The sequence below is a fragment of the Arachis hypogaea genome, chromosome 9 (genome assembly GCF_003086295.3).
Source record: "Arachis hypogaea cultivar Tifrunner chromosome 9, arahy.Tifrunner.gnm2.J5K5, whole genome shotgun sequence".
NCBI classification, from domain to species: Eukaryota; Viridiplantae; Streptophyta; class Magnoliopsida; order Fabales; family Fabaceae; genus Arachis; species Arachis hypogaea.
Genome location: NC_092044.1, coordinates 5,543,742 through 5,560,841, shown reverse-complemented (window position 1 = coordinate 5,560,841; position 17,100 = coordinate 5,543,742). Strand labels below are relative to the sequence as shown.

At 31.5% G+C, this 17,100-nt stretch overlaps 2 protein-coding genes across 8 annotated transcripts; one reads left to right on the top strand and one right to left on the bottom strand.

Moving 5' to 3' along the window:
• Window positions 1–518: 518 nt before the first annotated feature.
• LOC112710094 (uncharacterized) lies at window positions 519–3,948 on the top strand. Of its 4 annotated transcripts, none has more exons than XM_025762193.3 (10): window positions 519–869; window positions 1,297–1,359; window positions 1,725–1,806; window positions 1,973–2,047; window positions 2,251–2,317; window positions 2,467–2,506; window positions 3,159–3,256; window positions 3,406–3,475; window positions 3,571–3,653; window positions 3,739–3,948. In XM_025762193.3, the coding sequence occupies exons 1-10, from the start codon at window positions 687–689 to the stop codon at window positions 3,767–3,769; spliced, it is 792 nt and encodes a 263-aa protein (XP_025617978.1). In that variant the 5' UTR covers window positions 519–686; the 3' UTR covers window positions 3,770–3,948. The 4 variants fall into 4 exon arrangements, with proteins under 4 accessions (XP_025617978.1, XP_025617979.1, XP_025617977.1 ...); XM_025762194.3 differs by having other exon boundaries at window positions 547–869; window positions 2,470–2,506; XM_025762192.3 differs by having other exon boundaries at window positions 547–869; window positions 2,470–2,506; window positions 3,153–3,256.
• A 2,091-nt stretch (window positions 3,949–6,039) lies between these two features.
• Window positions 6,040–11,975, bottom strand: LOC112710092 (inactive protein kinase SELMODRAFT_444075). Of its 4 annotated transcripts, none has more exons than XM_025762190.3 (10): window positions 11,728–11,975; window positions 10,031–11,042; window positions 9,629–9,783; window positions 9,430–9,524; window positions 8,173–9,197; window positions 7,731–7,891; window positions 7,405–7,481; window positions 7,165–7,312; window positions 6,792–6,941; window positions 6,040–6,584 (listed from the first exon to the last, which is right to left on the bottom strand). In XM_025762190.3, the coding sequence occupies exons 2-10, from the start codon at window positions 10,215–10,217 to the stop codon at window positions 6,336–6,338; spliced, it is 2,247 nt and encodes a 748-aa protein (XP_025617975.1). In that variant the 5' UTR covers window positions 10,218–11,042; window positions 11,728–11,975; the 3' UTR covers window positions 6,040–6,335. The 4 variants fall into 4 exon arrangements, with proteins under 4 accessions (XP_025617975.1, XP_025617974.1, XP_029144695.1 ...); XM_025762189.3 differs by having other exon boundaries at window positions 11,601–11,949; XM_029288862.2 differs by having other exon boundaries at window positions 11,524–11,861.
• Window positions 11,976–17,100: the final 5,125 nt, after the last annotated feature.

The following is a 17,100-nucleotide window of genomic DNA, read 5'->3' as shown; positions in this document are numbered from 1 at the left end:
TCACACTGAAATTGATAAATCCGTTCTTAAAAAATTCACCTTAAAAAATCAAAAGGGCAAACGAATGCTAAAAAGTCATCATTTCATGTCGTTTTTGTTCTTAACAAAGGGCAAACGAATGCTCCAAGGCCCAAACGAGATCGTCTAGTATGAGAAAAGGCAAGTTCTAGTAAATGACATTAAGAACATGTTTGGATGAGTCTTTTAAAAAAAATATTTTTTTAAATTATCTTTTTTTAAAAAAATTTATAAAAAAATAAAAGTCATTTTATATTTGGTTATTTTATATAAAATTTTTTTTATTAATCAATTATATTTTAGTATAATAATTAATAATATAAAAATATTTTTTATTTATTTATTATATAAAAAATATTTTTTTATTAATATTTTTTTAAAAAAAATATAAATTATAGTTTCTGAAAAAAATATTTTTTTTATCTTTTTAATACTTTTATTATTATTACTAAAAAAAATTGTCAAACACACTAAAAATTAAAAAAAAAAGATATTTTTTTATGGAAATAATGCAAACAAGTACTAACAGTGCTCCTGGATTTCGTTTCATCTGAGTAACTACAAAGCAAAAACCCTGTCCCCACCGAAAACATTTTCCCACTCTTCTCGACTCTTTCTCCGGCCACCGTCATCGCCGCCACACACGACTGCGAAAACTCCGAGGGTAAATGGCTCACCAACCTTTTGACCCATACTACGCATACCAGCAGCAGGATGAGCGAAGCCACATCAACACGTTGTTTGTGTCGGGCCTCCCAGACGACGTGAAGGCGCGTGAGATTCACAATCTCTTCCGCCGTCGCCCCGGCTTCGACTCCTGCCAGCTTAAGTACACCGGACGCGCCAACCAGGCACGTCATTTTTCCCTTTCATTCTCCTCAAAATAATAATGAGAACAAAGAAAAAAGAAGGAAAGAAGCTTCTCTTTACTGATGCCGTTGTAACTGAAATTTCGGTGAATTGTGTATATTACTTTCTCACTTTAGTCCTATTGAAATTGAAATCGTGAAGTTTGATTATAAACTAATGACTGTCTCTGATATTGATTTGAATAATGAGAATATAATGTCATGTTACTTTCATTAACCAATTCAATGTTAGAGACTAATTTAAGCACGTAATGGACTATTTTAGGGTTTATAAGTGAATTTGCTTAAGTTAAGTGCTATAGTGATCGGTGATTACTACAGTTTCAGAGGGCTTAAGTGAGGATTTAATCTAATTTTTTGATGTTTCTGAATGAAAGTTGTTCACTCATTCACTCAATAATCTTTTCAGGTTGTTGCGTTTGCTACTTTTTTCAATCATCAATCGGCGATGGCAGCATTGCACGCTTTAAATGTAAGTGGTTAGGGTCAGATTATGCCATTTTAAATGAAGGTCAAGGATTTGGAGTTTATTAGTTTAGGACGGTAGTGCAGATAGTTCATTCTCATTTCCATTGTGAGAAAATTATTTGATACACTTATAGTTCATTAGACTTACGATTATGGTATCATCTACCCTGTTTTGGACTATGATGATGTTGGTGAAGATATGGTATGAAATTGACGTGTGTGTAGTGATAGGAAATGCTGGAAGTTAGTGTATTATGAGTGATTCTAATTAGTTGTCCAGTAGAGGATAGAATAAAGATGGTATTTTTACTGATAAAATGTCCACAATTAGTTTCCTATGTGATTTCTTTCTTACGGGGCGATCATCAGGGCGTGAAATTTGATCCACAAGCTGGTTCTGTTTTGCATATTGAACTTGCTAGGTCAAACTCAAGGAGGAAGCGTAAGCCAGGTATATACATTATGCTTACTTGTGAGATATGAAAATGAAAAACATTAATATTTTCGGTTCTGTCCAACATAAAAATTTATATGTATTCATTTAGGTTGATAAATTGTGGAGAAATGGAGTTGTTTTTACATTCCAATATGTTCATTGGACTATTTGTCTTGCTCAGGTAGCGGAGCCTATGTTGTTATAGATAAACGGTCTAAAGGAGAGGCTGATGTGCAAGGGTCATCAAGTGATGATGGTAATGTTGCTTCATTATAAGTTCAAAGCAAAGTAGATATATGATTCCCATGTAATGAATTATATGATGCGCTACACTTCCCTTTCCTATTCAAATTGGATTAGTGAGATGAAGAAAGGAAATTAGGGGAGGACTACAAAGTTATGTTACATATTCTTGTCCCTCTTGTATTTGTGGCTCACCTGCATGTTCTTGCACATTAGGTGACAGTGATCCTGATGAACCATCAGGAAGTGGTGGCAGCCATGGTGATTTAGCAACCACTAAAAGGTCAAAAGTACAGTTTACTACAAGTCACTATTTCGTGATTTTGCATATTGCTGACACAAATGTACTGAGTGATAAAAATATCCTAAATGTTTTGAATACCCGGGTGGTTCCTTATTCCCTAACTCTTTATGTTTTCTAATTGTTTGCAGCAGTGAGATTAAGTTTGGCTCTGACAGTGCTGTGTCTGCGGTAAGTGAATGAGAACCCACAATAGATTGGAACTTTTCAGCTTACTGCCTCTGTGTAGAACAGCCAATATTTGTCCCACTCTATATGATGCACAGAGTTCAATACCTTGGTTTTCAAACAAGAAGTTTTGATATTCTGCATGCTTAAACTTTGTTATTTAAAAAAAATGTCCTAGAAACTCTTGAACAATTTATTATTGTTCATACAATTATCAAGTTTGGTTGTTTACATTATACCTTTGGGTAGGACCCTTCTCTAAACCTTGTGTTAACACGGGATGTTTGTGCATTGGACTTCCCTAATTGAACAATTTCAGCCTTGTAACAAAAACATGTAGATAGATCAATACATAACATAAACAAGTCAAATCAAGTACCCGACAAAAGTGTCCAAATTATACATTTTGAGTACAAATCAAGTGTAAATATTTAGACTCGTGACCGCAATTGTGCAATAAATAGTTTACCAATTGAACTTGTACAATTTTCTCTTTCAAAAGGAGTTCGTATTTGAGTAAACTTGTTTAAATAATATCATAAATTAACTCAAATAAACAATCATGTTCATTACTGCCTAGCATGTAAAAGATTTTACTTCCATTTCTCATTAGAAACGTCTATATTTAATTCTTCCAAATTTTCTGTAGGAGCAGCATGAAAGGGGTCCTGATGGAGGACCATGCTCTACTCTCTTCATTGCAAATCTTGGTCCAAACTGCACTGAAGATGAACTGAGACAAACTTTCTCAGTGTGAGTTGTTGTGTCTATAGTAAAGTTGTTCATATTGCAGCAGTGCTGGACCTACTGGTTCTTGTTATATCTTGATCTTGCAATGTTCATCTTTCACTTGATTTTGAGTTTTTACTATTGAGCTTTAATGTCTTAAATCCATTTTCCAGGTATGCTGGATTCAACATGGTCAAAATGCGTTCTAGAGGAGGAATGCCGGTTGCATTTGCTGATTTTGATGTGGGTCATAGTTCTTGTTCAATCCCCTGTTGGTCAGTGTAGTAAATTTTGCTTGCTTACTCCTTGTCAATTTACTAACCTTTATTCTTTTACAGGAAGTTGAACAAGCTACTAAGGTCATGGAGCAGCTTCAGGGCAGCATGCTGTCATCGTCAGATCGGGGTGGCATGCACATAGAGTAACTTCTAACCTAATGGTTTCTATTAATTTTAGATACTCTAGCTAGGATTGGATGTCTTATGTCCCTAAATATTTTCTTGTAGATACGCAAGGTCTAAAATGAGGAAGCATTAGAAGAAATGGAAGCAAGCCAATTTCCAGATAATTTTGTTGTTTGATATAAAGGCCAACATTGTGTTTTCTCTAGCATAGTTGCAACGTATTGGAAATATTGGGAATGTTTACCAACGTTAGAAAACATCTTCATTTTGTAGTATATTCCTTTCACTAATATAAAAAAAGATATTCCCTCATTTTGTTTTTATCCTTCATTTTAGCTAAATTTATTACTGAGTTATGGACTAAACATGTCCTTGATCTATAAAGCTTGATTTGTAATGGTAAATGGAATATTGTTGAGCAATACAGATATTATGTACGTTCTGATGACCTAAGAACATGCAAATAAGATAACTAGATAAGAAGCTAGATTACTAATAGAATTATGTTCGTACTGTTTTTTCTTTATATTTTTACATTTTCATGGTATAAAAGACACACTTTATATCTTCTATCAATTATTTTTAATATCAAAAGTAAAATGTGTATGAAAAAATGTATAAAAAAGTGGTGTATATAATTATTACTCAGTAACCAAATATAGTAGTGTCATGCAACTCTGAATAGTTTTCATGTGAAAAAGACATTACATTATTGCAATTTTCCATATTTTCATGTAAATACAACTAGTATAACATACACTCATGATGGTAACTTTTTCTGGTGGGTTTGTGAACATTATAGTACTAGAAGTGTAATGATTGAAGTGCATTCAATTTACTGGGTCGGTTTCAAAGGCCTGTTCTTCTATGTCTAATCTTTCTCCAACTGCCCAAACATTTATAACGCTCTGGAAAATGACTTTGGTATATCTATTAGCCATTATTGCTATTGTTTACTATTTAGCATTAGCTTTAAACTCTAGAAATTCCAACCGCTAAGTAATTCATGGAGAATAGTAGCAATTTACTTTTAAGGATGCAGTACATTTTCTTTTCATCGATTTGATATCCTTTACTTATTCTGGTGAGCTTAATCTAGAAAAGCAGCAAGTGTTAATGCAGTGGAAAAATGAGTTTTCTTTTGCTTTTTGGGTACAACATAAAGAAAAGGACAAAAGCTTAAATCTTAGAAACCTCAACACCTATCTCATCCACCAATAGTTGTAGTCCATAATAATGAGGTGCATGTGTATATGCTCCCAAATTTTTGCAATATCATAATGCTTAGCAGTTAGCACAAAACTCAGCAAGTTAGTCAGAATAAGCAAGCATTGTCTTCACCATAGGTATGCTCTAAAATCAACTTTCAGAGGAGTTGCCATCAAGGTTTTTTTTTTTTTTTTAATCTTAAGAACATTGCATGCATTATGCAAGTTCATTTTGTTCTTTCAATATTATTTAACATATTAATAACTTTAAGAATATATTGTCTTAGTTAAGCTTTGTTAAGTAACCATGGAATTAGGAAGTGACATGGGAAAGAAGGGATTAGCACCCTTAAAACAATAAATTTGTGTAAAATGGAAAATAACACAATAATTAGGGTAGGAAATTAGGAATCAGGACCTGTGTATTCTGCACTGCAATATTTGTGTTGATGTTGATCTATAAGAAGTAATGATATATGGACAAGAATTAGACAGGGTTGGCCTTGAGATAAGGTATGGAGTCATTTTGTTTATAATTTGCCAAATCATAGGCAAGTGACATCACACTTTGACATGTCTCATGAATTTATGTTGTCTGAACCCTCTCAGGATTGTCATCATCAGCCAACCAATGAATTTTGCTTCACATGATTCCTAGAAGTCAAGAATTCAAAAAAGCATAGAACATTGTCAACATCAGCCAACCAAGATTTTTTGGTTTTATTAATTGCTTCAAAATTTTAAGATTTTTAAAATGGATAAACTCTATCAGTCTCATTAACTGCTACTATATATTCAGCATTTTTTCCTTTTGTTTTGTCATGTCTATACTTACCTCTTTTTTAATTTTAAGATATTGAGATTAGTGCTATATTTTATAAAATATGAAGATATTGTGTCATGAGTCATGAGACTTACATATATTAGAGTTTAGTGTACGTTTTCATAAATAAAACGTTTCTTATATCATCCAAACTCAAAAAGGTGAAGTGTCATTATTAATTACCCTGTGATTTTAGTACCCTTCATAGATGCAAAAGGCTAACTCTGATTTGTCTGTGTCACTGTCCAAGTTGGTTCAGAACTTCAGATGACAACCATCAAACCATGTTTGTTTGCTTCTCAACGCATATGCATGTGCATGGACACACACATGGAAAGTGAAAAGGGATAATTAAACCAACAATCTTTGAACTTAGAAGAAGCTACTCCATTTCATTTCATTTCAAGACCCCACAAACTCTCTCAAGTCAAAGAGGCCCTTTTAGGCACAATAGTGTGTACATGATTTTCCCTGAAGAATTTCAAAAGCTTCTATATTTTTTTACCTATCCTACTTTCACCCTGCTATTATACACAGATGCAAAATTAGATCTCACTGCAGAAAGATAGATAGAAAGATGCAAAACTACAAAATAGGAGGGAAAATAAACATATTTAGCATAACAAGAAAAAAGCAATTTTCAATTTTGATCAAGTATCAACCCCTTTTTAAATGTTATCTTCACATGAAGTCCTTCTTGCTTTGTTGTCCCTATCCCAATATGCAGGCCTGTATTTGTCAAGAGATAGCTTCCCACTGAATGATTCAAGTGACTCTTCTAACAGAGGACCGCTGTAATGGTGCTGCCTCTGCAGCGGCTCCGACCAGAGTCGGCCACTCCGGTTTCCCACATCATAACTTGGAGTTGAAATGTAACTTGTGTCCATGACCATGTCGCCGTCCAGTATACGAAGAACCTTGAATAAATAAGCAGAAATAATTTTAAAAACAGTTAGGCAGGGAACATGGTCAAATTCAAAAAACATGATCTAAACATGCAGCATTAGCTTTTCCTATTGATTTTAACTTAAAACAGAGTTTGATCAAATTATAATAAATATGTGATTGAGAATTCTTCAAAGCAATTTTTTCCAACAAAAAATCAGTTCAAGAACTTGCTTTACCTGTGACATGCGTGGTCTAGAATGAGGATCTCGCCGTATGCATAATGATGCAGCATGCAACATGCAATAGACCTCATTTTCTAAGTATTGGTTCCCCAGCCTTGGATCAATCAGTTCCTCAATGGCATATTCTTCCAACAGAGGTCGTGCCTGATAAATAAAACATTTACTCAAATTTCGACAACACTTGGCATGAACAACCAGGAACATAAAAGGGGATTATATAGGACTTCTGATTGTTAATTATAGACATAGCCATACTTTAACTCTTAGGCAATGTTTGGTTGGGGATAAAATAAAGGGTGAAAATTTTCACAGAATGGTTCGAGTAAAAGTTTATCCATGAAAATTCCATTAAAACTTTATAACTTACCCACTCAGTAAGACACTGCTGTCCCTTAGGCCGCGTGAGATCCACAGCTTTTCTCCCTGTAACAAGCTCCACCAATACCACCCCGAATGAATAAACATCAGCTTTTTCAGTTATTTGGCCGCTTTGAGCATATTCAGGAGCCAAATACCTACACAGAAACAGCATATCTTAATTGTGAGTTCATATTTCTCAGACAAGTTTTGATTATGAAAACCATTCAGGAAAAACACAAATACATACCCGAATGTTCCAATTACTCGGGTTTCCACACCCGTGTCTCCATCAGGTTGCCACCTCGCCAATCCAAAATCACCAACCTTGCAATTACAATATAATGCTGTTAGAAAAATTAGGCATGTATGTAATCCAACTCAAATTCAGCATACACCAGAGTTTAGATTGTAATCTATACAACACTCAGAAAATTCTCTGTCCTTTACGTCCAATGGTAAGTAAATTTAAAAATGTAGATGGGTGGATATTCAAAAGTGAGGTAAAGGTGCCTTTTATAGTGTAAACTACAAACCTACAAGAATGCATTGTACAATAAGCAAGCACTACCATACCAGTGGTTCAAAATCATGAGTTATGAGAATGTTGTTAGGCCGCATGTCACGGTGGATAATGCATCCCACTCTGCACTCTTCATGAAGATATCGTAACCCACGAGCAGCTCCAATGGCAATTTTTTGCCGTGCAGCCCATTCTAATGGTTCTCGCTGTCTCCCTGAAATAGTTTGAAATATTAGACTAATTTACAATCATGTCAGTAAAATATGTCTTGTTTCAATCACTGTATTCAAAATGAAAAACATTGCCACATTAATATACTCTGCACCAATGTAGCCTTTAAAAGACTAGAACAACCCTACTTCACCACCTGCTTTTAGTTGGCATCAGATTAATAAATCAAAGTAGCAAACATAAGTCTGATATTATAGTCTAGTGCAATTGAAAAAAAAATCTGTAAGCACAGAAGTTTGGATGCAAGAGAGTAAGAGAAATCACCATATAAATGTGAATCCAATGATCCATTGCATATGTACTCGTAAACTAGTAGCCTTCTCTTATCCTCTATGCAGAATCCAATCAGCATAACAACATTTCGGTGCTGAGCACAACTCAGGACTTCTACCTCTGAGCAAAACTCAAGGTCACCCTGAGAACTAGCCAATTTATGTTGCTTGACAGCAACGACTTGTCCATCCGGTAGAACCCCTCTGTGAACGGATCCAAATCCCCCCTCAGCCAGGAAGTTGGCCTCAGAAAATCCACCAGTGGCAAGTTCTAACTCGGCATAGCTGAACCATCTTGGAGGTTTTCCGAAAACAGGTGCCTTGTGTTGACATATCGAACATAATGGAGGTGGACCAGGCGGAGTATTTCTAGATAATGATATTGCCTCTCTGAGATTTCCACTAAAATCTGACTCATTTCTATAATTTGATATTTCAATTCCAGCTCCTCGATCGAGCCTTGAGAACTTTTCTAGCAAGGCTCTAGTTGTAGATGTTTGAGGCATATCTTGAGAAATTTCTGGCCTTTCTTCGTTTCGTTGAGATGATTGTTGATGTAAAAGTAATTCTGTGATCCATGGCTGGAATCTCAAGCTTGCCGAAGATGTGGACAAACTTTCACTTTCTGTGTCTGAATCATCAAGTTCTTGATTTTCTTTGATAGTCTCCTCTTTCTTCAACTCACCATTTGTCTCTGAGATAAAGAATGGTGAAGTTCCTGGATCAGAGCTTGAAACTGATGAAGTTCCAGCTTCCGTTGCAGTAAATGGAGTCCCTTGCTCCGGGCTGCTAGTTGGAGTTACAGAAGGCCCCTTAATGGAATTTAGTGAATCAGTATTCTTTTTGGTTTGATTTCCAGCCAGCTCATCATGCTCAGAAGGCAATGGACGTGATTCATCAGCTTCCTTTTGCGATCCAATCAAATTCAAGCGGAGTACTTTTGGTTGGGAACGCTTCATGACCACAATATTACACTGTAGCTCTTCCATGCATCGCTTTTCTTCATGTTTGAGCTGTCTGCAAAGAAAAACACCAAAAGCAACAACTTAACTATAATCCCACATGAACAGAGAACAGTAAACCAGAAAGAGTCTAGTTGGTGTTTTAAGGATTTTATTTTCACATTTTTCTTCACAAAAGACAACAAAACACACTAGAAATGAAAATAGGAAAACCAATCAGCTTATTGCAATTACAATAGCATGCTTTTAGTGAGGAAATAAGGTAAGTGAGAGTGAGAGACTATTACTTGTCTAATACAACCCAATTGGCTTGCGCTTTCTTGGCTTCTGCGGCCACTGCTCCACAAGGAGATCCAGAAACAATTTTAATCCTGACATTTATCTGTTGAAGAAGGGGGTTCATAGAATATAATCTTCAACATTCTGAATCAATTTGCATGAGCTTTTCAGGGGAAAAAAAAAATAGAAAGTAGGATATATACCAACCTTATTCGGATCATACACGTCATGGAGCTGAAGGATCATTTGAGAACAAGAATCAGTGATATCATGCTTCTGCTCTGAAACTGTTCCTGGAGGATACTTTTTACTGATACTGGCACAATCACCAGCAAATCTAGGAAAACCCCATAATCTTCTGCCTACATTTGTGTAAAGTAACAGTCAATTACACAAAATAGCAAAGTAAAGGGTTCCTAACAAAAAAGAAAAAAAAATGCACTGCCACTCTGCCAAGACATAGTTTAAGATTGCAAAACCAGAAGCAAACACCATTGGTGACAAATTAAGTAATTCACCATTTGTCAAATTGGAGAAGCAAAACACTATCTTGTGAGAAAAAAGAAGCATAAAAATGAATGAAATGCAGGGGAAAAGAGACATCATCACCTGAACTTTGAGAAGGCACAACCACTAGCAGGGTGATGCAATCTCCAGGTTGAACAACATGAGTGAGGGACCAAACAAGTGCAGTCCTCGGAATTTCTTTCGACGCCTTAACGGCAACGATAACCTTCTCAGCGCCATCGGAGCCTTTGACTTGCTTCCCTATCCCCTTCTGTTGCTCTCGACTCATCACCACCAACAATAGAGAGTAGATACTACCTTGCTCAAAAGATTTTACTCTCAAATCTCAGAAACACACAGCAAAACCTTCAACATCATAATTTAGCCTTTTCCCCACTAGAACAATTATCACCAAAACATGATTGCACATTCCGTAGCCATGGACAAAGGCCCTTTTAACCAAATTCAAACAAGCAACAAGAAAAGATAAAAAAGACCCTCTTGCAACGTTCACAGAATCTTGTTGTTTCCTTTCTTGTCACCTATATATGAGAATGATGATTCTGCAGGTACATTCCCCCAAAGCAAAGTACCAAAAATCCGTGAGGAATCAGAATCAGATACCCCCTCCTTGTTTTTTGATATTTTGTGGCTCAAAATGCAATGTGCTCCATTTCAGTGTGTTTCTGAAATTCAAGAAGATTCAAAGTAACTACTGCTCATTCACACACACATTTACACAAACACTTACTGTGCTATGTGTATAAGTAAGAATTTTTTAAAAGGCAAAAGAGGAAGGACCCTTCCCTAGCCGTTCTTCTTTTGCTTTTTTATGAATGAGCCTTCAAAACCACCCCCACCAAAGTCAAAAAAAGGAAAAAAATAGTTGAAAAGAAAGATGAAGAAAACAGGAAAAAAAAAAGGTAAAGGGGAGGGTTTCTGAGTGATTTTGGATCCAACTAGTTGGCTCTATTATCGAAAATGCCAAAAGATTCCTCAACAGAAATAGTGTTCCTTCCTTTTTCAACAGAAACCAATCCAATCATATATCAACCCCTTTCAGATATATGTGATTCAATGCACTGTTCCTTCTTCACAACCCAACGTTTCAACCCTGCATAATCACAAGATTCAACATGGATATAGATCAGAAAACTGAAAGAAAAAAAAGAAAACAAACAAACAAGCAAACTGTAGAAAAAATGCACAAAGAAAATGTGCCACATACAGAAACAAAAAAGAGAAACATAAAATATGGTTCCACTAATCACTTGAAAGTTGAAACCGCCATTTTGTTGGCTTTGAAGGTTAAAAATAAAAATCAACGAAAAAAGAACATCATTGGAGACTAGAAAACAAGAAAGAAAAACAAAACAAAACAGAAACAAGAATGAAAGGCCAAAACAAGATCCAAAGTCCAAACCTTCTTTTCTTTTCTCTTTATTATTATATATATTTATTTATATTTTATTGATTTTCAATCAATCCTTTGGTAGAGTTGACAAACGAACATCCAGAGAAAAAACAACAAAGGAGAATAATTGAAGTTAGATAGACAGTTTTATAAAACTCAAAATGCTTAATTTTTTCCTTACAATAATTATTATCATCAGAATCTTTAATTTTATATCTTTTTGTGCCAAATTTCCAGCAAAAAGAAACATGAGCCAACCTTAACAATGAAAAACACAAAATGGGGTCTTCAAAATAGAAAAATGGAGAATGGAGTGAGATGTCCAAAGGGAACAATAGAGAGTCAGAGAGAGAGAGAGAGAGAGAGAGAGAGAGAGAGAAAGAACCAAGAAATGGAGCAAAGTTGAAAACTTTAGTAGAGATAGAGAAAACCCAGAAAGAGAAAAAGGAAAAGGAGTGTTGGTTGAGTGAAAATGAATGGATTTTATTTTATTTGTTTGTTTCTGGGGAAGAAGGAAAAGATGTGTTACGATCAGAACTCAGAAGCTTTGTTGTGACTTGTGAGTGACCAATGGAAGTTACAGACCAGAGATACCATTAGGAATCGTAGTTTCTATTATAACTCAAATTTATCATTTCTAAGAAAATCATTTTCTTGCACTTATAAATTTTACAAAAATAATTCATTTTTAATAAATTTGACTTTATTTAGTTGTTAACCTACTCATACATTTAAATAATTATTTATAAATATGATAATAATTATGTAAACTTTATTATTATGGTAGTGTATTAGAATTAAGTTTAATTTATAATAGTCAAAACCAAAATTGTGTCGTATTATAAATTTAGAGTGCATAAAATATTTTAAATTTTTGAAAAAAAAATTAAATGTAAGAATTTAAATGGTGCAATTAAGTTTTTATGAATTTTATTATGATAAGTAATTATGTTTATTCAATCACGTTACATGTATATTAAAAATTAATTACAAAATTAATTATTTATATAAAATATATATTTAAAATGAGTTAAATATTATAAATATAACTGATTTAATAGTTGTTTTTCTGTATGTATATAGCATTTTATGTTTATACTTTTAGAATAATTTATTTGAATGACCTACCTAGATTACTTTTGTTTATAAAATAAAGTTTAATTTTAATATATTGATAATGGGTGCTGCTAAGGAGTCAATGACCTAAGCGTACAATATGTACAATTATCTAAATCTTTGGTCCATAAATAAAATGAACATCACTCATACTATCCAGAATAACCATCCGGATACTAGGGATAATAAATACATCCCAAAAACTTAAGTTGATTTTGGAGTTCACTAAGAATTGAACTCTTAACCTTTTAGATCTAGAACTCTAATACCATGTCATGAACTCACTCATCCCAAAAGTCTAACCTGATAGGACAATATAACACTAATGGTCATATCTCTAATACTTTCTAAACCTCCATTGTGCACATTATACGTTTAGACCATTGGCTCCCTATACTTTCTCGTTGATAATATAAAATATTTTATAAAATCATAATCACATTTTTTTTTACATTATTGATGGTAGTTATTTTTTCATATATAGTATTATGTAATTTAATGTTAGTATAAAATTGATTTACAAATATAGAGAAAATATAATGGAACAATATTTTTTTTGAATAACCTAAATAATAGATTAAAAAATTAATTTTAGTTTTAAAATTCAAATTTTAAATTAATTAAGTTTATTCATGTATAGTGAATTTGAGATATAGTCCATTGTTTACAAATATATCAAAATTAAATTTTACAAAATATTTTGGAAGAACTTAATTTGTAGGGATATGAAGAGAAAGAGAAAGTGAAAGAGGAAAATTAAAATTCCCTTGTATATATATAGAATAATTAAAATTTTTTGAAATTTAAAAGTTCTTACTTCTTAGTATTAATATAAAGCCACACTATTTAAACACAAAGTATATATCTTAAATATGTTCATAAATAAGTAAATAATATTTACTTCCTCACTCAAATGATTCATATAAATATACTCTTATGTAAATCTAAACTAATTCTTTTATATATAGTAGATTATATTATTAAATAAATCTTATCTATTATTTCAAATTAAGAGTAAATAGATATTTAATTGTTTACTTGAACAATAGTCAGGTTTTTTTTCTATTGTGTCAGATTATCTTTATTTAAGAATTAAAAATGTTATCATGTTTAATTTCATAAAACGGTACATGTCTTTACTAATTTCAGTCTTGGTTATTACAACTACTACACAATTATTATTATTTACTTAAGATAGAAACATTTGAAGTTTTTTCATTAAAACTTTTAAAAAATTAAACTCTTGAAAATTTCAAACAACATTTTCATATTGGTTATTTACATAAGTGTCATTAGTATCATTATTAGTAATACTCATACATGGGTGGAAACTTAGGTGCAGTCGATTTCAAGTGAAGTTGATAATTAAAATTCGTTAAATGATTTAATTGATTTGACTAAATTTTCATCTAACGATTCTCAATTATCAATTTCACGTAAAATCGACTGTACCTGAGTTTTCACCCACAATGCATATACAATTTTACGTGAAGAGAACTAGAAAATAAGGCCTATAAAATATTAATGAAAATGCTCTATCGAAAAGCTTAAAAGATAGAATGTAGGTAAATTTAAATTTTATTCAGGATGCATATAGTATCTCATGTTAAGTTCAAAATTAATTTATCTCGGTTAAAAAACTCTTGCCTCTCTCAACTTAGATTTGAGGTGAGGGTTAGACGTCACGTGTGTATCTTAGTGGTTTTTAACCAATAGGAAAATTCTTATTTTAAGAAATAATATTTATTCGAACATCATTTTTGTCTCATTGACCAAAACAAATAATTGTTCTGCAATAATAATATATTGAGATTAGCTCATACATATTTTTAGAGTATATATGTTAGAATTATCAATTGAAAAAGTTTTATAAAAAATATATAAACTTTAATTTTATTTTTTATATATTTGATATGATGATTTTATTAAAAGAACAAGTTTTAAAATTGTTATTAATAGTAACATTAATATATATGTATATTAAAACGATAGAACACATTAATTAAACCTAATATAAGGGAAAATGAGAAGAAAATAGAGAGAAGAGAAAAAGAAAAGTATATTTTAATTTCTTTTGATGTATGTATTTAGTTGAAGATAAAATAAGAAGAAAAAAAATAAAAATAGTATTAAATTACACACATTCTATAGTCCTAAATTTATATTGATATCTTTTTTTAATTTATCTGTGAGTCAATGATGAATTTTTTAAGATTATTTTACCAAAATATTTATCAACAATCTTGTAAGGAATTTTCAACACTTTAATTAGAGCTAGAACAGAAATGCTTTATTCATGATAAAAATTGATTTTTCTTTTTATTAATGAAAAGTTTGAGAATTTTTTTAAGTTATTACAATTTAAATGTTTATTAGTCTGCCTTAAAAAGATTGTGGCTTCTCTCCTAATGAGATTTTTTTTTCTATCTCCCAAGATTGAATTGGAGACAATGGAAAAGCTTTATGTTCAAAGTGAATTATGTAGATTAGTGTATTAATAGATGTTAATGTGCTTATTAATCTATTTTTTTTAGTTAAGATAAAAATAATAAAAATAAATTAATTGAAATGGGAAATTACTTATAACTTAACTAAAAGGTATTGAGTTGAAGTTATAAAAATAGCAAAATAATATTTTTTCTGAATTATATATAACAATAATATTTAAAAAAAAAGTTAAACGTAAAACTATTTTTATATTCCCTTTATAGAATAGAATAGTATAAATAGAAGATAATTCTAATATAAAATTATAAATAGAAGGCATTATATATACTTTATAACAATATAATATCTAAGAAATTAAAATTAACAATTATTCATAAAGAACCCCTATCCGTTCATCTAAAACTCTTGAAAGACTATTCGAGTTCAGATATGTACATGTGTCTCCTATTTTGCCACTTTAATTTCGGATAAGCCCCTCACTCCTTAGCTTTTTCTATCTTCAAGTGAACGGTGTTGTTTGAATTGTCCATAAATATTTTTCCTATAACTCACAAAATGACTTTGAATTATATAGCGACAAAAGTTTAAACTGAAGCAAGAAAATAAGAATAAATTTTTAACGTACTCTCTTAAATTTATGATTTTTATTATTTTAATTTTTTAAATCTAAAATTTATTATACTGATTTTTAAAATTTTGTTTTGGATATTATATTAGTTTTTAGATTTTTTTTTTAATATTGAATCGGTAAACGAAATATTGAATTAGTTCTAACTTATTATTCTAGATACAAGACTAAACAATATTATTTTATTTTTGTATTTAAATAAAGTAAAATAAAAAGATAAAAAAGAGTTTATATGATATATAAACCGTTTTATTTTCTTTCATTTTTTTAAAACGATTTTGTTTTCATTTTATTTAAGTGCTAAAATAAAAAATATCATTTAATTTTGTGTCTAGTATAATAAGTTAGAGTTAACTCGACATTCTGTTTGTGAACTTTTTATTTTTAATATTGGAGTGGTAGTGGTATTTTTTTTAAATGTGGAATTGTTTAACTAGAGAAGCAGAAATCGGATCATCCGATTTATTAGAGGTACAGAAATCGAACCGTCCAATTTATAGAGGTATAAAAATCAGACTGTCTAATTTGTGAGAGGTACACCGATTTGTGTTAAAAAAATTAAAAAATTTGAAGTATAGAAATTGGACCCTCCGATTTGCGTATTTTCCACAATTTTAAAAAGCGCTAAAAATTATAATGTTAAAATATATTACCACTTCTACTTCTATAACAAAAAAAAAACTTCTATTTGTTGATTCAACTAAAAAAATCAAAAATCAATATAGTACTTTAAACTAGATCTCAAAAACTAATGTAATAAATTTTAAATTTAAAAAATTAAAATAATAAAAATCATAAATCTCAATAACCACTATAAAAATTTAGTCGAGAAAACAACTTTGGATTACAGATAAAAACAACATTACTCGATTTTTAAATGTAGCTTCATGAGCGGGATCTTAAGGGAAAAAAAATGATGCAAGAAAATGTATGGAGTGCCGTGATGATGCTGATTCTATAAGGTCATTAATAAATGGCAGTGTCGTGTTATGGTTTTTGTTTTATGACAAACTCACTGACTTAAGGTCACTGACAAATGAAGCAATGTGTCATTTGGAGTAATGGCAAGATTACAATTTAATGAGGGTCCTACATCATCTTGTTTTATTTGTTTCCTCCTTTATTTTCCTTTATTCTTATTAGGATTATTGTATTTTTCTTTTCTCTTTTATGATCCTATCAAAGATCTTTAAATTTCAAATTAAAGGATGGGTGACTCGAATGTGATGCTAAAGTTTGCTTGTTCCTAAAGTTGTATTTGTATATGACCAAAATAGTTGGGAGGGAAATCTAGGTGACATCGACTTTGAGTTCTGGTTGGAGATTGTGGGTTGATCCTTTTTATGATGTGGTAATTAAGTTTACTAATTTGTAGTTTGTGATGGATGGGTGTTATCATTATCTAAAGTATGATTATAAAAAGGTGTTATTTATTTGCTTATCTAACATTATTATTGTTGTTATTGGTCCTTTTTAATGATTTTGCTTATCATTGGTTTCACTACCAAGTGAATTATTTTATGATTGCCTTTAAAAATTTATATGATAAAATATTATTTTAATTAT